Source organism: Cololabis saira, chromosome 20 (assembly GCF_033807715.1).
Source record: "Cololabis saira isolate AMF1-May2022 chromosome 20, fColSai1.1, whole genome shotgun sequence".
NCBI lineage: Eukaryota > Metazoa > Chordata > Actinopteri > Beloniformes > Belonidae > Cololabis > Cololabis saira.
In genome coordinates, this window is record NC_084606.1 from 27,249,864 (window position 1) to 27,271,315 (window position 21,452).

General features: G+C 39.7%; 2 protein-coding genes and 3 non-coding genes across 6 annotated transcripts; 1 reads left to right on the top strand and 4 right to left on the bottom strand.

Annotated features, from left to right (window-relative positions):
- Positions 1-461: 461 nt before the first annotated feature.
- snx15 (sorting nexin 15) lies at positions 462-7,799 on the bottom strand. 2 transcript variants are annotated; one of them, XM_061709988.1, is made up of 7 exons: positions 7,579-7,799; positions 5,861-6,017; positions 5,307-5,422; positions 4,850-5,126; positions 4,578-4,751; positions 2,910-3,107; positions 462-951 (listed from the first exon to the last, which is right to left on the bottom strand). In XM_061709988.1, the coding sequence occupies exons 1-7, from the start codon at positions 7,675-7,677 to the stop codon at positions 812-814; spliced, it is 1,161 nt and encodes a 386-aa protein (XP_061565972.1). In that variant the 5' UTR covers positions 7,678-7,799; the 3' UTR covers positions 462-811. The 2 variants fall into 2 exon arrangements, with proteins under 2 accessions (XP_061565972.1, XP_061565971.1); XM_061709987.1 differs by having other exon boundaries at positions 4,578-4,754.
- trnal-aag (transfer RNA leucine (anticodon AAG)) lies at positions 1,096-1,177 on the bottom strand. Its single transcript has one exon. It is a non-coding gene; the product is annotated as a tRNA-Leu (tRNA).
- On the bottom strand, positions 4,281-4,368 carry trnal-aag (transfer RNA leucine (anticodon AAG)). Its single transcript has one exon. It is a non-coding gene; the product is annotated as a tRNA-Leu (tRNA).
- A 926-nt stretch (positions 7,800-8,725) lies between the features above and the next one.
- On the bottom strand, positions 8,726-8,797 carry trnam-cau (transfer RNA methionine (anticodon CAU)). Its single transcript has one exon. It is a non-coding gene; the product is annotated as a tRNA-Met (tRNA).
- Positions 8,798-12,985: 4,188 nt separating this feature from the next.
- slc3a2a (solute carrier family 3 member 2a) lies at positions 12,986-18,030 on the top strand. The gene is made up of 11 exons (XM_061710351.1): positions 12,986-13,087; positions 13,817-14,034; positions 14,117-14,301; positions 15,024-15,197; positions 15,330-15,421; positions 15,509-15,648; positions 15,922-16,031; positions 16,675-16,877; positions 16,963-17,034; positions 17,127-17,346; positions 17,460-18,030. Exons 2-11 carry the CDS (start codon positions 13,826-13,828, stop codon positions 17,597-17,599), a joined length of 1,545 nt encoding a protein of 514 aa, XP_061566335.1. The 5' UTR covers positions 12,986-13,087; positions 13,817-13,825; the 3' UTR covers positions 17,600-18,030.
- The last annotated feature ends 3,422 nt before the right edge of the window (positions 18,031-21,452 follow it).

The following is a 21,452-nucleotide window of genomic DNA, read 5'->3' on the forward strand; positions in this document are numbered from 1 at the left end:
TTTTACTTAAAAAAAACAAACCCTCCAATCTTGTCCATGTAAATAGTAATGTACACTCGTAAGCAGAAACATTTAAACCACTGCTAATTTTGTTGCAGCTGAAAACCTGCATCCTGCCATTCACGTGGATGTTACTTTGAAACAAGACAAAGATTTGACCCGACCCGACCCACAGAGACCCCATCCCACAGCACACAAGGATCTTTTCCCATCACCCTGGTACCACATACTTCAGGACATCCTTGCTTGTCGATGCCCTAACTCTTCTTGTTTATAATCTTATGATGCACATGAAATCTCAACAAATCTAGATAGTATTGTTCGGTACAGTTTCATTTAAAGCTCGACTGTCGGTTGTCGCGATCACACCGTTAGGTCCAAGTATAACCAAGGCAACGTATATCTTTTACACTTAAAATTATATTTATTAACAAAAAAATGTGCAAAAATGCAAATCACTGATATATACACATTACTGTATTCAATAACATTAAAAAAAATGAAAAAGATAGTTAGAGTAAGTGTTTTGGATTTAAGTTAACAGTAACTTCCAGTTTCAAAATGTTCTGATTTCGTCTCACACATCTTTCACATGTCAGAGGCGGCTGAGGAGCCGGTGTGTAGTGTAAAGTGTACCTCAGGGGTGTGTGTTTGTACCAGTGGTATTTGTTGGGTTTGTATTCATTGATTTAGCTGGGCGTTTTTTAAGATATATGTACATGTATGCTACAGCCCTGAGATTTTTTTCCTTTGTATCTTTGACGTCTTTTTGCATGTGAACGTTGTGTCAATATAGTGACAATGTGTGAATTTAAGGCGCTTGTGCCTGTGTGTGTGCAGGTGTGTGCGTGTGATTGGGTGAGGAGTGTTCGTCGACCAGCATTTCAACGTGCTTCAGATACTGAGCCGTCCTCCTCATAACAGAGTCCCTCCGAACCGGATCTGGCTCTCCTGCACACACACAAAATCATGAGAACAATTAGTCCTATTATCTGACATTATGTCACGTTATGTACTTGTGTATAGAGTTGAAGTGTTTTTTTTTTTTTTTTATTATCTTTAACATGAACATTTATAAACTGGAAAAAGTTTTCTTGGCAGCGGTGGGATTCGAACCCACGCCCCCGAAGAGACTGGAGCCTTAATCCAGCGCCTTAGACCGCTCGGCCACGCTACCACACACAAACTACCAAATCACTGCTACTCTGCGAGGATCAATGCTAGCGTGTTAAAAATAGAACTGGAGGGGAGGGTGAAGAGCACAGCAACTGCAAATAACCTCCCGGAGAGTTGTGACATGTTTGCAGAGTAGGAGCATGCCAAATTCTTGTGTTTGACTTGAATGGATTTAAGATAAAGTCAATAGGAGTTTGTGAATGAAAAAGTGTTTGTACTTGTTACTCAAGGTTTTTCACTCAATGGCTAAGAAATTGGAATTGGAACATGTAAAAGAAAGAAGTGGTGGATTCGATTTAACACTCATGTTAACTAATGTTACTCATGTTTAGCACTCATGTTCTTTTTCACACTGATAAAAAAAACTATTGTTTAAAAGCTGATGGCTTGTCAGTCAAACTTTGTTTCTAACATGGACAAGGTCTACTTTAGAGGTTGCACTTTTTATTTGTCTGTTTTAAAATATTGTACTCAATGTTCTGTCCAACCGTTAAAGCAGCAGATTTTCAGCTCAGAGGGTCCTCCTAGAGGAAAGTAGGTTAAGTTGTGACTCGCTTTTGCCCTGAAATATACATCCATGTGTTCTCCAACCAGGATTGAGAGAAATAATTACAGGGATAAACTAAACATGTCACCTGAGAGGGTAAGAAACTGGATTTTTACACAAATATCACTGTTTTTGAAAGTAAGACTGAATGCACTCGTCATAAGACACAACGGGGAGGGAAACCCAGTTAAATAATAATAATAATAATAATAATCAAAAAAAAAAAAAAATAATAATAATAATAATAATAGTAATAATAATAATAATAATAAACTTTCCAATTAAATTGAAAGTGATATTTTAACAAGAATAAAAATCCTTTGTGCTACTTTGAGCTATTTATATACGCTACTATGGGAAATGCCTTTGTCCAGTCTCGCAATGTAGGATGAAGCAACACTAGACGTCTAAAAATCTGATCGTAAACTTGTACATCCATACCAACCGTTTTGTCCTGATGCTGCATATGCTGTTTTTTGTTGACTGTGCATCCAAAAGGGCACCAATAAGCCTTAGTGCTGGTTTTACATACACTTTCATTTCCTGATTTTAATTCAGTTTCTGATTCCATGACTAAATCATCTTCCCACGACCATTTGTCTGTCATTCAAAGAGCCAGAGACAGCTATGAAGAGCAGTTTATGTCTCTGATGATAGGTCACTTTACATCTATATCTCACCATTATAAAATTGCACAAAAATAGAAAAAAGCACTGAACGAGAGCAGTAACAGAACCCCACTCTGCAGCTTATTCCAAAGAGACGTGAGCTTTAATGCAGCTCCTTCCACCATTCAGCCACATAAAGGTGCAAAATAAGACAACACGAAAGACGCAGGAGTAAGAAAGTAAAAAATTAAATATAGGAATAAAACAAGGGCGCTGGCAATGCATTGATGTCACATGGTTAGATAACACAGTTCCTGATTACGGTGTTTTAACAGCGTGTCTGGATCTACGTGGTCAATAAATTATTACAGTGATAAATTTGGATTTTTTTTCATCTTCATGGTGATCCGTCAGGTAACGTTCTTGATTTCAAGAAGCGATGACATGGACATGACTTTATAACAAGATGACGATAATTCAGAAATTACAGAATCACTCCTATTTCACCAGTTTACCTAACCCGATCAATTTCCTCCGAACCAGTCACTCTTTTGTACACCCAGGTCTCCCTTGCTCACCCTGCACTCCAGTGATCAGTATGTCCACCGCCGTCCTGTATCCAAGTATGGCCAGACTGAACTCTCCCTCCTTCTCCATCTCCATGGCGGATGTCAGCTCCTTGGCTGCTTGGTTCAGATAACCCTCGTCTCCGCCATCCAGGCTGAGCAGTGGCAACGAAAACAGCTCCGAGTGGTCAGCGCTGGAATTTGATCGGTCTGAAATGGGACAAAGAGAGAGAAAGAGATTTTCTAGGTTAAAAACTTTGTTCAGGATGGGGTTTCTTTTAAACCAATGCAACCATCTCATAGTTAAAATAAAATAACTGGACAGGACTTGTTGAAGTAGAAATGACAAATGCTGTCCCAGACAACCCAGACTTAAAAGGTATTGTGACATGAAAAACACATTTTTCTTGATTTTTTGTGTTTTGTTGGGTGTTTTGACATCAATTACACCCAAAAAACAACGAACTTTTAACATTCAGTGTATTGTGTGCTTTCTGGGATTTTCCGCATAACTATGCAAAAACGGCGCATGTGGTTTGGTGGCGGGCCGTGACATCAAGGCCCGCTAAATCACCGCCCCCTCCACCCAGCTCCCTGCCTCCTCTCCTCTCCAGCGCACCATAAAGGCTGATTTATGGTTCCGCGTTACACCGACGCAGAGCCTACGGCGTAGGGTTACGCAGCGACGCGCACCGTACGCTGAACCCTACGGCGTAGGCTCTGCGTCGATTTAACGCAGAACCATAAATCAGGCTTAACACGGAGCTGTTCAGAGCCTCTTTTGTTCTCATCACCGGAGGACAACTGCTAAAAAGACCCGCGGCCACTGACTGGACTTAAGATAAAGGGACACTGCTGCTTGCATGCCTTTATTTTTATGATTGTTTGCGGTGGACTGCTTCTCCGTGCTGCTTTTCCGTGCATGCTTGCTTCGCCTGTTGCTCCCGGCTTAACTCTCCGACGCCGCTGTGAGCGTATGGCTGGAGGAGGAGGAGGTTTGGAGGAGGAGCGGGGCAATGATTGACAGGAAAGGGGGGAAAGGAAGCGTTTTTCACGGCGCAAAAAAACACTGTCATAAAAAGCCAGGAATGGAGTACTGGAGTGAAGTTTTTCTTGTTACACCCTTTTAGACACATTTGAGGGATGTTGGCCAAGACTTTTAATAGTGTTAAAAGCATGTTAAAAATGATGTCACAATACCTTTAAAGTGTAGTTAAAAAAAAAATCTAAATACAACTTTAATCTGTAAATTAAAAGTGAAATTGGAGTTTGGTGAATTACTTTATATTTCTTCGTAGTTTCAGTTCACAGTCTGTTCCCCATATCACCAAACATGGCGGCATGTCTTGAGAAACAATTAGAAGTTGAAAGGAGAAGCCTTTCTGGCAGTGGTGGGATTCGAACCCACGAAGAGACCCCCGAAGAGACTGGAGCCTTAATCCAGCGCCTTAGACCACTCGGCCACGCTACCACATAAACCCAACCAGTTGTCTGAAAATTCCTTTGAGATTGCCAGACCATCATGCCAAGGATGCTTCAGCAGATACAATACGAAGCAGAAATAAATATATAAAGGACAAGACACTTCGTCATCTGTCTACATGAGATATCTAATTCATGGAGGTTTGGGAAAATGAGAGGAGTTTTACAAGATTAGATCAATATTTAGGTTTATATTACCTTTTTCATAGCAGGGATCAAAGACGGCCAAATCATTATCAGACAGCGGAGGAGGACCCTCTTCCTTTGGGGATGGGACTTGCTCCTCTGCCATAGAGTCAAACAGTGAATCAAATTCCTCCTGGGTCTCTTTTGATTGCTGACACTTTGCAGGAGATGGGCCAGAAGATGGAACTGCTTTTAGAAGAAATATTAAAAAAAAGACTATACATTTAGAAAGAAGTAAAGAAAGGAAACAAAGGTTCTTGCAAACTTGGATGCTTATACTGTACCTTGGTCATCCGGGTCTGTATCACTAAGTTCCCCTCGTTCTTCTCCCGGGGATCCTCCGATCTCGCTGTAGGCCTCAGCTGCAACCTCTGGTTCCCCCACCTCTAAGCTCAAGTTGGTGCCCAGATCTTGGGGTAAGGTGGGCGCCTCCCTTCCCTCCTCCTCCTCTGCAGGTTCACAGTCCGAGGCCCTCCTCTTGGGCAGGGGGATGAGAGGGGGGGGCAGAGGCCCGGTCGAGGACAGAGGGGAGGCATCTAGAGGTCTTATGACTTCACCTCCCTGAAAGAAGGGGAAGGAAAAGGTGGTGAAGTTGCAAGAGAGTTGAAGGCAGAGGACGTGTGGATGGAAGGAGATGCTTTACGGTAGATGAAATAGAGAAAATGTGCAACAAAATGGAGAAAGATAATAACAGACTAATGATAAAGCTCTGAGTGTTAGTTGATCTGTGCGTATCCTCACTCTGAAGAAGTCTTTGAGCTGCGGGCTGTTGTAGAGTGCAGGTATCGTGGTCGTAAACAAAAACATGGCTTCTGCCGCCTTCCTCCTCTCTTCAATCACAGCTTCATCGAATCTTCCTAAAAGAGAGACACACACTTTAATAACCAAGGATTAACCAAGACTTCTGATTGAGGTCGGCAGGATTATTTGAACGTCTTCCTCACTGCAGAGGTCACTCACTCTAAATGAAGACTGTTTGTGAGTAAGGCTTTTCTGGGTTGTGATATTTGTAGATGTTCACTGCTCACAAGTTACAAATGAAGCCGAAGCCAGAGTGAAAATGTCACAAGACTCATGATAAAAAGCAGATCATCACCACAAATTAATTAAAAGCCCTGAAGAGACTAACTGCATAACAAAACCATAAATCATAAAGATTCCTATCATACTGCAAGTGAATTAGCAGCTCTGATTTTGCAAAGATTTCTGTGGTGTATAATATTTCAGTGCTGTCATTCAGGCCTTGGAGTGAAACAAAGCACCCACACACTCATCACAATCTTCACACAACATACCAAATACTTGTGCACGTGGGAAAGGTGGAAACTCCTCCTGTCTTCTGAACAGGTTCCTGTGCGTGTAGGCCAGCTCTCCGTGAAGCTTCTTGAGCTCTGAGAACCTCCTCCACGCGACCACCTCCTTCACATCTTCTGGATGACGCTTAGACACAAACTGCAAACCAAAGAGAGGAAGAGGAGAGCTTGTTGTAATTTAGATCTTCTTTTTTTTATCTCTGAAAAGTTTAGATGATGAGTTATGTTATCTTTGGCAACATCACACCTGCACCGAGAGGTAATCTTTGTAAGAGTCCAAATAAACATGAGAGGAGGTGATGGCGGCTTGACTTAGAAAAAAATGTTCTTTGATTTTGAATGCATGCCTTTCTAAACCAGGGCATTAGTGTAGTCATGGGGGTGCTGGAGCTCATGAATAGAATCACAAGTTCTCCCTCTGTTTCACTTGAGTGCTCACTGGGTACCACTGACTCATATAAGAGGCCTATTGTGTATTTCTGTACTCTGCCTGACCATAGGACAGTAAAAAAGAAGGATTTGCACATTCAAATATAGTTTTGAACGACTTTTAACTTTGGCTCTGCCATGCATTCATTAAAGCAAGATTTCAATAAGCTTCTGCATTGCTGTAAAATATATTTCATTCTAGAGCTGTGTTCATTTGTGACCACAGTCTTGTATATTTAATGGGAGAGTTAAAACTACTATGTAAAATCTCCTCCAGCACATTCCTGTGGTATTACAGTTTGGACTCCAGGGGGGGGGGGGTCAATCCATGCGTAGAAATTATGTTTCATGCTTCATGAACCAATCTTTCACAATTAGAGCTTGATAAATCCTGGAAATGTCATCTTGGAATATAACCATGCCTTCCAGGATTGGTCATTCAGTATTTTCATACAGCAGGTACTGGATAATAATTACAGTCCCTGGAATTAATCAAATTAAGCAACCACAGGTCATAACAATCTCCCTGCAGGCATGATGGAAGCCTCACTTTTTCCTATTTGTTCTTACCCAGAATCAGAATCAGAATCAGAATCAGGTTTATTGGCCAAGTCAGGTCAAACAAGACGGGGAATTTGACTTGGTTATTTACGCTCACTGTACAGTAAACAGACAAATGACAGCTCTTATTAACATATACAGTTTTAAAAAAGTGAAAGGTGCAGCAGTATGAGGTAGACATGATTATTGAAAGGTGCATTGTTACAGCATATGATTGGTGGTTATTATTATTATTACTATTATTATTATTATTATTATTATTATTATTATTATTGCACAGTGTTGATGTGCCCATTTTCACTTTAAATCAGTGTAAATTTGGATGTGTCAGACTCCAGCGTTCAACCTTTATTAATACTCACTGGAAACCTGCAGCTCTTACTGTTAAGATACTGTTACTATCAAACAATGCTGTAAATCCTCTGCTGCTGACTTTCTTCAATTTAATTTCACCAAACATCCCAGTAATATCTGATCACTCTCTTTAATGATGATGGTTCAAATTCATCCTTCCAGGTTTTAACCACGTGTTTACTAGTCTTTAGTCCAATAGTAGGCTACCCTTCTGAAAGAGAATTATTGCATTATATTTATATTGCATGAAAGAAAAGTCTAAACCATATCCCTTTTATTTTTTTAAAGCTAAACCAGGAGAACCAACGTATTGGTGAATGAATGTTTAAGGAGAGGAACAAATAGTGGAAACTAACCCTGGCTGTCACTTTGTACTCGGTGTGTCCCTTCTCGTGTGTCCGCGGGTCGCTAACGGTGAAGAAGCGATAATATTCTTCTTTGAGTTTCCGTGACATTTTCACTGTCGGCGATAACAGAGAAAACTGCAGCGAGAGAAAAGCAGAAGTGTGACAAAGTTGTGGTGAGTTTTCTCTGTTGTGATTATTTCAGTCCCTCCTCTCCATGGCAGACTACTCACTTCCTGGTTAGTGACGTCATTACGCATGACAGAATCAACGTATGACGTAACGTCTGGCGTTTATCATTTAATAATGTTCTCTTTTCAGGTTGTTTAACCTTTATTTTAATTTCCTAGTCGTTTTTAAAGTTTCTTAGTACATTTGCTATTTGTTGTGTATTTTATTTAATATTTCTATACTTTGTATTGTGATCTTTTTTGCACTTGATTTGTTCTGTATTACCTAAAATAAAAATAATGAAGTTGACACAAACACCTTCAACCAACAATTTTTCTATGAAATCTGATTTTATGATAACCTCAGTGGTTTCAACTCTAGTCTCCGTCCTATAGAAATGCAGTGAGGTTACAATACTGTAGGGGGTGCTATAAAATTAGATACTTAACTAAAGATAAATTAAACTCGCAATAAAAAATTGAAAATGCAATTTTTGTGCTCTTATATCCCGGCAGTAAATCTATTTTTCTATTCTTCCAAATAAACAAACCTTGAATCAAATACGAACCCAAAATAAGAAAAGTGAATAAAAATGCTTCGCACAGCCTGTTTGTTGTAACAAAACAAAGAAAACGTTCCTATCGTGTAACATTCACCTCTACAACTTATCAGTTTGTCCTGGCTGTAAACCTAAGATTAATCATTTTCCACGTTATGTATGCCCAGTGACCGAATCATGTACCAAGAGTTTTACATCAGTATTTTATACACTCTTTGAATTTTCAAGTCATAAAAGTGTGAGTTTATTTCCGGCAGGTTGCCGCTGTTGCCCTTTTCTCGGGTAATTGATTCCTAAATAGCGGGAGAAAATGTGTAGCAGGCGAAAATCAGGTAAATGTTTAATTTCGGGTCGCTCGTTAGTGGAGATAAGTACTCGAAAATGCTTTGGTCTTAAAACATTAAAACTCACAAAAAAAAATCCAAAACATAGCAGAGGATGGTTTCGATCCATCGACCTCTGGGTTATGGGCCCAGCACGCTTCCGCTGCGCCACTCTGCTTCATACCGGCTTCTTTGAAGTTTCACAATATATACCACAATAAGAGAGCAGAGAGGTACAGAGGGGTGAATAATCTTCAGTAGTAACAAGGAAAGACATAAAATGTGAAATGTAATGTGAGCTATGTCAAAGTATGAAGAAAGCCTATATTCTGCCATTTGAAAAAGGCTCTACATTGTATTTAGTTATTCCTTTAAATTGTTGTGATCGAAGCTGATCACCCCGGATCTGTTGATCAAGCTGGAAAAGTTAAAGAAGGACAGAAGACTGGGACAGAATTTAATAGTCCTCTGCAGAGGGAGAAGTCAGCCTGCCCCGCTGAGTTCTGACCACTCACTGTGTGTGAGACTAGGCTTTATTGCCTTTTCAAGGTCAGGAGGATGAAACCTCTTATCTTCTGCCTGGTACAGAATGCTCCTTTCAGTGAGAAGTCAGAGTAGACTCACAGTAAGCTTAGCACATACACACATTACGTTTATCAGCATATACAGTTTAGTTATGAATTATTTTATTCAACACTTTATCCACGTGTGGCATATTTCAATGAACAATGCACTTGTGTACTAATTGGTGCTTTGTTGTTCTGCATCATCTCTTGCCAAATGTTCTTTCTGTGACAGATAACTAGGCCACGCATTCTCATTTGGAAAGATGGGAACATTAGAAAGAAAAAAGAAGGCTGCTGAATAATTCACGGATACAACCACATGCTGCAGGCAAGATTAGAAGCAGAAATACTATAAAATGTATATTTAGGAAGACAAGACTGTGTATGTGTGGGTTAATTTTGGCCTACCTAATATACTGGTGCTATGAGCATTACGTAATATCAAGAATTACACAGCAGGGCTCAAAGTGTACTATATGACTGATATCTGAGTATTGTATGAACTTGTGCAATGCCCCCCCCACCCTTCCCATCAAAGCAGTATAATGATCTATAAATGTAGCACACTGCCTAAGTCTACATGTTTTGGTGTGTGGGAATCCAACAGAAAAAAAAACAAAACATGCTGAAACCCTTTCAAAAGTTGAGCAAATCAATAGACGGGCAGCCGAGTGCTATGCCCTATTTTAGACTAAATCAAAGCACAGGTTCCCTGCGGTTCACTTGTTTAGACTGCGAATGCGCTTGCCTGGGATCCTGAAACAATGAGATGAAAGCGCAAGTCCTCACACAGACTGGTCTGAACTGGTCTGGCTCTGCTTTGCTCTGCTCTGCTGTGTGTTTTTTCTAAAATAAACTTTCTCACCGGGGATCAAATGTGGATTTAGAGAGGCTGTGCATGTGTGTGTATGTGTGTGTGTGTATATATTTATATATATATATATGTTCTTGTTTTTGTAACCTAATCAGGACCTTTTTTGGTATAACCAATGACCTTTTAGAGACTGAGGACTGGTCGTACCATAGTACAATGTCGTTTTGGAGGTCTTGATTAGAGTTTATGGGTGAACTGATACTAGTTTATTGACTGGGTGAGGCATGAACTGATAATGGCTAAGGTGAGGATTAGGGTTCGAGTCGTGAATGAATGGAAGCTAATTCAATCTCCAAACAAGGGAAGCTGTGTGTTTTTTTCCTTAAAAATCTGCATTACAAGCACATCTTGTGTGCTGACTCGCACATTTGTTTTTGCACTTCCTTTGACCAACTTGAGCATTATCACAGAGTAGGGGTTTTTATGTCGGTAAAGGAGAGGTTTACTATGTCTCTGTGAAATAACAGCTTCTGTCTGAAAGAAAACAGGAAGAAGTGGGCAGCAGTTTGGCCTCTTTTCCTCTGTGTAGTGGCTTACAGACTGATACCTACCTTCCTGCCAAGGGGCTGACAGAAAGCACACAGGCTGCACCACAGAAAAGCTCTCCCGCTGAATTATTTCATTTGTGTCCCCCATGAACTTCTCTCCATTGCTCAGGGCTGAATACATTGCCAGAACCAAAACAACAGGTTTCATTTCAGTAAACTTGAGTGAAAAGACTTGCATAGAGTTTCTCTAGCACACTGTTGTGTTTCCATTAATACATGCAGCTTCTACAATTACATCTCACAAACATGTTTACATAGCCCAGGTCCTTTCTTGCTCACTGTTTGCCCTTTCCCCTCATTTCTGTGACTCCTCCCTCTGCTTAACAGCTGGTTTTTGATATAACCACTCCCTCTTCTTCTTCTTCCCTTGTTTTGACTTAATGTCCTGCTGTTCGGCTCGACTGAAAAATTGAGGAAAACGGAGTAGTGATGACAAATACCAGAGAAAACGTGCAGCTCTCTTACTAGTTTTCCTGCTGGAAGTGCATGCTCTTCAGATCAACAGCACACCGTGTTCACGTCAGCAGCTCTGCCACAACCTGACTCTGCTCACGTGTGATCAACAGGCCACGATAAAAAGAGAACCAGATGGCTTCTGTTAGTGCTCACGCACAGTACACAGATAGATATTCATGAGCCTGAGCGCGCCCGTTTGGATGATTCTGATAATAGCGTCTGTCTAAATAAAGACATGTAGCTGCCAAATGCACAAAGCAGCCATAATGTATTATAGGAAACTTCTAGGTGGTCATCATTAAATGACATTTGCTCTGTTTCAAGACCCTAAGTCCTGAAACACAAGTCTGTGCTGTCTTACTGAATTACTCATTTAAAAATAGACTCAGCATATAAACCATCTTCTGATTAAGATTTGGCCAAGACCCAAATATATATAGATTCATATTTACAGTAATATGATATAATAATGAATCTGTTGCATGAGTGACTGTAAAATAACAACTGATTCCACATCTTTTATTTCATTTTCACAGTTACATAATGTGCAAGAAGACAAGTAGGAGTGTCCTGAGCATGGGTGAAATTAGACACTTCTCACGTTTTTAATGTATGTGAGGAACTGGAACTGAATGACGACTTACACACATGGCAAGCACTCACTTGCAAGAGTACAGTCACACGTGGGATCCATGTAGATACGTGTGCTGCATGAAGATGTTTACTTGCAGATAGAAAATGAGCAAGGGAAATCCTTTACAGGAAGAATAAAGGACACAAATTATGGGAGAACTATGTGTAGATTTAGTAAGCAAGGAAAGAAACTAACCAGTATGCATATCCTTCACACACTACTGCTATTTAATTGTACCCCTTGTCTTGATTAATTGGATTGCCTACTCTTGAAGCCACGAAATCCTATCAAGTGATAATGATCACTGTTCACCTCAATCCTCCTTACTACAATAAGATCTCACTGAGATGATTATTCTACACAATAATCTATTTAACTCAGATCCTACCATTCAGGCGGTGACAAATTTAACCATTGTACTGCAAACTGCACAAACAGAGCCAGAAATTTACCGTACTTCATTATGAACATTAATATTTTTTTTATTTCTTGTAAAGTCTAACAGCAGCTGGGAAACACTTTATAGTGTACAAGCAGCAACAAGAGGATATTGTTTTTCAGATTGGATCACATATCATCAGTCTGATTTATGTCAAATTATGCAACGGCCTCTGTCATCAACACAGTCTTTGCAATGGGAGTAAAAACAAAAAAACACAAAGCTCAATAACAAACCAGATTTTTATGGGAAAAAGTATAATGCAAGTCCATATCTTTTAACCTTTGCAAGAGTTTGTATGAGACAATTTTCCAGCATGAGTAAAGCTTAGATGTTAGCCACAATGTGTTCTGTGAATGTTTGTTACACTTTAATCAAAGATAACCACTTGGCCACTGAGGTCTGTATGGAAGAACAGAGGGCGATAATAGATTGTTATTTTAAGGTTAAATTAGATCAGTGACTAACAGAGTCAATGTCTATACATCAAAGGTTCAAAGGTCTTTCTAGGAGCTTTGATAAATTAAATCAATCATTACGACTAATGGTGCTGATTAAATTATCTTCAAGACTATCGCGGTCTGTTTTCGCTGTAAATGGGGCACTGGGAACATTTTGTACAATTCGCACTTGAGAAATTACACGAGTGTGGGGGTTTGAGAGGAACAGCTGCTGGACTATAACATAATCCAAGTGTTTGGATCATAAATTAAGTTTAAAATGCATTCAGTTTTGAAAGATGGCGATGATATGATGTTTATTCGTCCGTTCATGCTTTCTGGGAAGAGAATAAAGGGAAGAGATTTGATTGGTCGGCTCCTCGGTGGGCGGGGCTAAGGCGGGGCTATAAATACTTTCTGAGCGGCGCTTTGTCAGATTAGTTCAGACCAGCGGATAAACTGTCCACAAAGACGCAACAAACCCGGACGGATTATATATTACTTTTAACAGGTAATATGGAATTTATGTCGTCGAGTGTACTGGCACCCACCAAGTCACCTGAAAATAGAGATCATGAGAGTCATTAGCAACACGTGTATCCACGGATGACGTAGTGATCGTCTCGATTTCATCATCTTCAAATAACACATTTCACTCGTTTTCAAACTCCTTTTAGCAGTTTTGTTTGTAGTTAATTCATTTTCTGACTTGGTTCATGTCGATAAAGCTCGAGCGGGGTTTTCGCCCGGAGAAAATGACTTAAATCAAGACTGAAATGAGATAAAGCCGACAAGCCGGTTAACTAACACTTCCGGTTGGTTAAATAAATACATTTAAACGCACGTTTCTGTGGCGTATTGATACATTCACAATATGTCATGTTCCGAAACACAATTTAGACTAACTTTAGTAATGTATTTTACGATTTTCCTTTAAGCTCTTGGTTATTAATGTGTTAGGCTTTTATTTTGAAAGGCAGCAACCTGTTGAGGCTGTTTTTTTTTTTTCCCAAATAAGAAATGCTGAATTTCCCAGTCGTTTGTTTAAAACTGTGTCACGAAATAAAAACTATAAATACATACAAGTCAGTAACTGCTTAACCGTGATTCATGAGTTGTTTAGATTACTTTGAGAACATCGTGTCAGTTTTTTTTTAGTCATTAAAAATAACACAGTTCAACCCTGAAAGCTGTCCAGAAACTGAAAAGGCTATTGTTTTTTTTCGTTTTGTTTTTATAGCACTGACTCATGTCAGGAACCATGAGCAAGGACACAGAGATCGATATGGAGGAAGTGAAGCTGAATGAGCTGGACCCTGAGAAGCAGCCCATGACAGGTGATGGCCAGGCTGCAGGTGGAGAGAAGAACGGCAGCGTGAAGCTGAAGGTCCCTGACGATGAGGTCACCTTTACCGGCCTGTCCAAGGAGGAACTGATGAGGGTCGCTGGCACTCCAGGGTAAGGGCCAGCAGACATTATTGGGGAGATTGAAACCAGTGACAACTTCTACATTTGTAAACGTGCATTTGTCTGTCTCCAGATGGGTGCGAACCCGCTGGGTGCTTCTCGTCCTGTTCTGGCTCGGCTGGGTTGGCATGCTGGCCGGAGCCATCGTGATCATCGTCCAGGCCCCTCGTTGCAAACCCATCCCTGAGATGAACTGGTGGAACGAAGGGCCCCTGTATCAGATCTCCGACCTTGAGGCCTTCTCGGGTGGAATGGATGGTAAAATCTATTTGCTTTTTTATAATAAATCTTCATACCCTTTCTGTGTGGGTGACACTTTAGACACTTTTAGGGATTGCTCATACAGTTTCTGACCAAGCGTTTTCACATGAAAAGTCTTGTGACATCTTGGCTTCCCTTAGTTCAGCATGGCCTGTATCAGCCGGTTAGATAGTAAACTGCTGACTAGACTGGCATGCTGTGACTCAAGGTCAAAGACATAAAAATCTGTCATTACTTTCATGTCACTTGTTCAGATTTGTTAACAAGCTTTTTTTTTTTTTTCCAAGAAAACCAAACTTTTTTTTTTTAATGCATTAGAAACAGTCAACATTTAAGTTGGTCCTTTTTCCTTTGTACCCCTCTGTAATGCTACATGTTGGACATTTGGGACAAAATGTTCCATCCTTAAAGAGAGTTAACAGGGAAAACTCTTCTTTTCAACAAGCTTTGGGAAGACTGCCAAAAACCACACGTGACTATTGTTCTCCCATGAAAGGCCTTCTTGTGCTCGGACTTCACATGGCCAGCAGAGGGTGTGGATGGGATTATTTCACACGCTCCTGCTTTAAGCGGGTACATAAAAGGGCATATTTGTCCGTTAACCCTCAAACCCCGCTGCTATTCACACCTCCTCTTTTAATGGTTTTAAAGCCCACTGTGAAACTCACACTGCAATAACATCTTTTCCTTCCACCCCCTCTCTGTTTGTTTTCTGCTAGGTCTTGAGGCAAAACTGGATAGCATTAATCAGCTAAAGGTCAAAGGTCTGGTTGTTGGTCCTTTCCACACTGTCCAGGCTGACCAGCCAAACACCTTGAACCTTAAAGAGATCGACCCCACCAATGGCTCGGAGAAGTCCCTCATGTCTGTGCTGGCGAAAGCCCACAAGAAGGGTAAGCTGTTTAACGTACAGCAGTGCAGACTTTCTGAATCACAAAAGGCTCACTTAGATGTAGTTGATGGAAGCATCTGCTAGATTTTCGACCATAGATCACATGAGCAAACTTCTCCCATTTTCTTTTTAGGCATTTCTGTGGTGCTTGACCTGACCCCAGACTACAAAGGGACTTCTCCCTGGTTCAGCAACAATATTGAGGACATCATGGAGAAGGTTACGGTGGGTCACCCAGTTCCTGTATTGACTGAATCTGTGTCAGTGATCTACTGTTACTGCTGACACTAACGTGCTCATGTTCTCCGTCAGGCTGGAGCAGAGTACTGGCTAAATTTGGGAGTTGATGGCATCAAGCTGCCTGACCTCTCTTTGGCCTCCAGCGCCTCCAACTGGCCCAAATTACAGGCTGCTGTCCAGGGCAACCGCACTGAGGAAGACACTAAGGCCAAGTAAATGCCTTTTTTTTTTTTTTTTTTTTGGTGTGAGCAACTTCCTTCAAAGAGAACATTTTTCACCTTTTGGGGTAGTTGTAAAATTGGCAGACATGTGATGTTTTAATGGTGGCTAAGCGCCACCTTGTGGTAGGGATATAGGAATAACTTCTAAATTTAATTTGAATCTAAATCAAGTCAAAATTAAATCCCACATTCTGATTTTATTTTTAATTTGATCTAAAATAATTTGCTTCTTGTGATGTGACCTGCCATCATTTTCTCTCTCAGTGTACTGATGGGTGTCGCCGCCGGCGTTTCAGCTCCGGAGGCGTCTCTGCTGGTCAATACTACTGGTGTAGATCTTCTCCTGTCTGACCTGCTCAGCAGCAAAAATGAAGGTAGGGATGAAGTCTATCATGCTATATTACCTCAGTGTGCTTATTTATATTTTATTTTTGCACTAGAGGATTTATTTCACTATTCCCATATTTCGTTCGTTTTTATTTATTTCGAACATGTATATAAAAAAAAAAACAAGAAAAAAAGATAAGAGAAACAAATACAGGTGGGCATTCCACCACATAAAGAAAAAAAAAACACATCAAAAGACATATCAGTTACATGTTCGAAAAGGAGTGGGAGGAAGTATAAACTTATTTAATCCCACCCCCTTTCCACAACTAATTATAAATTATATACCTGTATTTGTGTTTTATACTATACACTAATTTGTATAAATATATATAATCTTTATAAAAATAACCTGTTTAATACCAAATGTAAGCTCTATCATAAATATAATATACAGTAACTATGATATAAATATAATACGTATATCTATACAAAAACAACATGACGAAATAGAAAAACACACAGCTGCTGATCTTAAAACAGTCTTCCCTTTATTATACCTCAAATAAACGTCTTTATATTTCTTCTTAAATTGTTTTATGTTTGTACATTCTTTTAACTCCAAATTCAATTTTAACCAAGTTGAAGTTTTCTTATGTTCCTCATGTTTTAACTGGTCATTGACTACAGGTGTGGAGCGCATCAGGGCCATGGACACCCTTCAGTCTCAGCAGAGAAGCGTGGGCTGGGGTCTCGGTGCGAGCAGAAATGATCATCTGTCTAAACTGGCAAATAATCCAGGCCTGCTTCGTCTCTACCAGCTTCTGTTGTTCACAATACCGGGAACGCCCGTGTTTACCTATGGAGATGAAATTGGTCTCCAAGCACAAGAGGTAGGTTATAAAGGACCAGATGTTCAAGAGTTGTATCATGGCGTACAGCTATTGCACATTACAACCTTTCCTCCTCCCGTTTCAGGGTGAATCACCTAAGATGGTTTGGGACATAGAGAAAGAACCTTCCAAAGAAGAGTTGAACGAGGTTGCTGAGGTAGGTGTTCAGGCTGCTAGTGTTGAAACAGGAGGCTTTGAAATGGCTTTGCTTCCAGTGTAATTAAAATCCATAAATCTCACATTTTACAGGCTAATCGCACAGAGCAGGTTGCTGTGATGAAGTGGTTCACATCCCTCAGTGATCTGCGAGGCAAAGAGCGGTCCCTTCTCCATGGCGACTACTACTCTCTCCATTCATCTGCCTCGTCTCTTGCTTTCCTGCGATTGTGGGACCAGAGTGAAAGATACATAACGGCTGTCAACTGGGGGTCACAGCCAGAGACACTGACGCCTTTACTCTCACCTACAAGTAAGTTGGATTAACAGACACTGCAACGTTATATCTTAATCTTCAACATGTATTGTTGCAACATTTTTTTTCTTTTTTCTATAACATAGCCAACTTTTTTTTTATTTTTGCAGCGGGAGAAAAGCTGCCTGAAACTGCTAAGGTGAAGGTTTCAACAGATGAAAACCTGGAGGTAGATTCCTCAATTAAACTGGACAAAATCACCCTTGGGCCTGGACGAGCTGTCCTCCTGCAGTTCCCCTTTATGGGCTGAAGATGGCGCCAAACTGCAGCAGAAACTGTTCCAGATTAGAGTTGGAGGATTCTCAGTCAATCCTAATCCTTAGGAATAGAAATATGTTCGTCACACAATCTGAATTGGGTCAAAATAGTCTGGCTAATATGAAGAGGTACAGGTTTTTTTTTTTTTTTCTTTCATCCACATGAAAACCTGTGTTAAGTGAGTGTTTTTGTTTTTTTTTGTCTTGTCACCTTTTGGTACGCAAAAGCCAGAGATGTGAAACGCATTCCATTTTTATTTTGGGCATTCCTTTTTAGACGTCCTGGTTTTACTTTTCCTCTTCAATTTTTTAAAAGTTTTTTTTTTTTTTTTAAAGTGACATCCAAAAAAGTTTTTATCAACATGTGACTCAAAATCTTCCAGAAACAGTTTAAAAAAACAAACAATAAACTGGTCTGCACTGACTCTTGTGTACTCCTCCATTTTGTCAATTATATTCTGCGTTTAAAGCAGAGATGGTATCAGACGAGACGTCTACTGCTCTCCGTGTTTGTACATACAGGTGTGTGAAACTGTGTCACAGATGCTGAGCGGAAGCACATCTACATTATCGCCAGTCTAAGATTTGGAGGTTTTCTAAGTGCATGTTGGTACACTGCCATGTGTTTTGTTCAGAGTTGAGTCTCACTTAATACCAGCGGTGTCAAAAGTATTCACATTCATTACTCAGAAGTATAGATACTAGAGTTTAAAAATACTCCTGTTGAAGTATCAACTAAAGTTTTTTACTTAAGTAAAAGTACTGGTTTCAAAACAAAGTATAAAAGTAATGTAAGGAGGAAAAAAAGCCATTAAGGACAAAAGCCATTGAAAATTAATGCAACTTAGTATAATGCAAATATATTAAAGAACCATATATGTGTTCTATTGAGCATTAACATGTGTTTCAGAGAGCAGGAGGTATGATGACTAGTTGCTTATAAGTATTGTGTTGCAAAAAGTCAAACTTCAGAGGCATGTTATCATTTATCCTAACCTTTATTGGAATGTACATCCAAGTTTAGTTGCAGAAATCTGAGGCAACGGATGTAAGAACAAAACTGGACAAGAACATCTGAAACGACCACAACCAAATTCACTCTATCCGGATGGAGCAATTTAACTGGATAGTTTTTTTTTTTTAAAGGTCGAAATGAAATAGAGTAACGATGCTGTTTTTAAAATGTAAGGAGTAAAAAGTACAGATAATTGCATGAAAATGTAAGGAGTAAAAGTAAAAAGTCGTCTGAAAAAAATAATTACTCCAGTGAAGTATAGATAACCAAAATTTCTACTTAAGTAAGGTAACGAAGTATTTGTAGTTCGTTACTTGACACCTCTGCTTAATACAAGTAACGCCTCTTGTTAAAATGTTATATCAATTAGTTTGAAAATAAATCAGGCCTATCTTTGATCTAACCAAGGAACGGTAGACTTCCAGTGTGTTCTGGAGGAGTTTTTGTTCTGAGTTATCAACTGGGGAATCGGATGATTAGAGATCTATTTTTTTTTTCTTCCAAAATATGTGCGTTAAGTGATGAGGGGATTTTGCTCATGACATAAAAGGTAAGGGTTTCAGTAAAGAGAAATTTGTCTTGGATTATTTAAATGATTACTGTTACTAGGGTGCTGCGTGGTTTACCGTCCGACTTCATGGGTTTTCTCCTGACATTAAACGTCAATTGTGTAAATATGTTTAGTGACTCCTGGAAATCAGATGTTGCAAGAGCTGGTGAGCTTTTAACCATGAATAAACCAGACTTTTTCACCTTACTGTATGTAATTGCAAGACAACCTCGAATGAACCACACCAGAATGCAACATGACACGGTTCATTAACCACAAATACATTTGAAGTACTCCACATGTACATGTCCCAACCCAATCATGTACAAGGTCTGTATTACTACTGATGCGTCTGAGTGCTTTAAGCATCTGTATACATCTGCATGTATGAATATCTTGCTGTTAAATACTGGCAAACCTACAATTCATAGCTGTTACTTGAATACAAGTAGAAATAATTTAATCTGACAAATTAAAATTCTTTACTGCAAGAATTACAAGCAAAATCAGAACTATTAAGAAAACTATATTCTGATGCATCAAATTACAGATATCTGTTCATCAGTTAGTTAAATATAAATGTGTGGCTCTTTTTGGATATTTTACTGTTTTTCTTTTCCTAATCGACATCATAGGATCATATTTATAAGCATGTATTTGAAGACTTGAAGAGCAAAACGTGCAAAAGAAGTGGAATTAATAGTAAAACCTTTGACAATGGATGAAAAAATTTACTATTAAGTAAATAGGCAAGGCAAGACAAATGTATTTATATAGCACAATTCAACACAAGGTAATTCAAAGTGCTTTACATTGACATTAAAAGCGGCAAGACATAATTAGACAGTAAATAACAAGATTGAAAAAATTAAGAATAAGATAAGAAAAGAAGTAAAATAATAAAAAGCCCAAGCTGTTAAAAATAAGGGCAGTAGAGTACAGCAGGTAAGTTTAATTTAGGAGTACGCTTGAGTAAACTAATGTTTTTAACCCTGATTTAAAGGATCTACAGTTGGAGCAGACCTCAGGTCTACAGGAAGTTTGTTCCACCGGTGAGGAGCAGAATAACTGAACGCTGCCTCACCTTGCTTGGTTCTGGTTCTGGAACCACAACAAACCAGATCCAGATGAACTCAGGGGTCTGGGAGCTTCATAGGAACTAACAGATCAAGCATTTATTTTGGTCCAAGACCATTCAGTGCTTTGTAGACCAGCAGTGAGATTTTAAACTATATTCTTTGACTCACATTACATTATTAAAGACCATAGGTTTTATTGTAACCTTAAAAATGAGACTTTGCTATAGGCCACCACTGCTGAAAGAAGCTGTTTTCCCAAAATGTCAGCAAACATGCAGTGGTAATCGCTAAAGTCATTTCAAATACAAAATACACAAATCTCCAAACTAAAAATGATGGAACTGCACACAATCGCAATCTGACTGTATATTCTTGTGTGTTGCTTTCTATTTCTCTCTCTAAAGAAGATAAAAGCTTGTTAAAACCATCGACATTTGATCGAAATGTCAGAGTTCCTCTCACAGGTGAGACTTAAGTCAGCACAGTTTCAGGGTCTGCTGCAATACAGGGCCGTCGTGTTGCTGTGGTATGACAGGGGAGGTTTGAAGTTGACGATACCGGGAATCAGAGCCTAACTCGGCACCTCTGAGTACTCCCCACGCCACTGCGAAACCAAACCACCGCCGTGCACACTCATGACCGACTCTCACTCTGAATCTGACACATACACTTGTACATTTTACATCACAGTGACATGAAGTTGCATGACCTTTTATCAGCTTTCATGGAACGCTGTTGAAAACGGGCAAATAGACTAAAGCGGCATAGTTGAGACTGAAAAAGCCGTATGAAGTTAAAGGCTGGAAACTAAATGTGCAGAACATTTGGTATAATCACAAAGTATGTTAATACGCTGAGTAGGCTTAATTTTATAAACCATTACATGTTAAATCAGTCCAGATAAGAATAAGGACGACTTCATGCCACGCCAGTAGGGTCTGTGTGTGTGTGTGTTGCATCCATTATGTGTGTAGGATGTGAAGATATATACGATTTGACTCCTCTGTTAACAGATTAAAGCATCCACTAAACAGTTCACTTGAGCTGCTGTTAATGCGCGCTATCCTTTCCTTGAATGAACCAACGACACGCATGAACATTTCTGCTTGTGTGTGACTCTGTGTTGATATGTGCTGCCCTCGGTATTCTGTTCATGGGATTATTTTAAAGGCTTGGTTTGATCCAAACATGACTCAGCATAT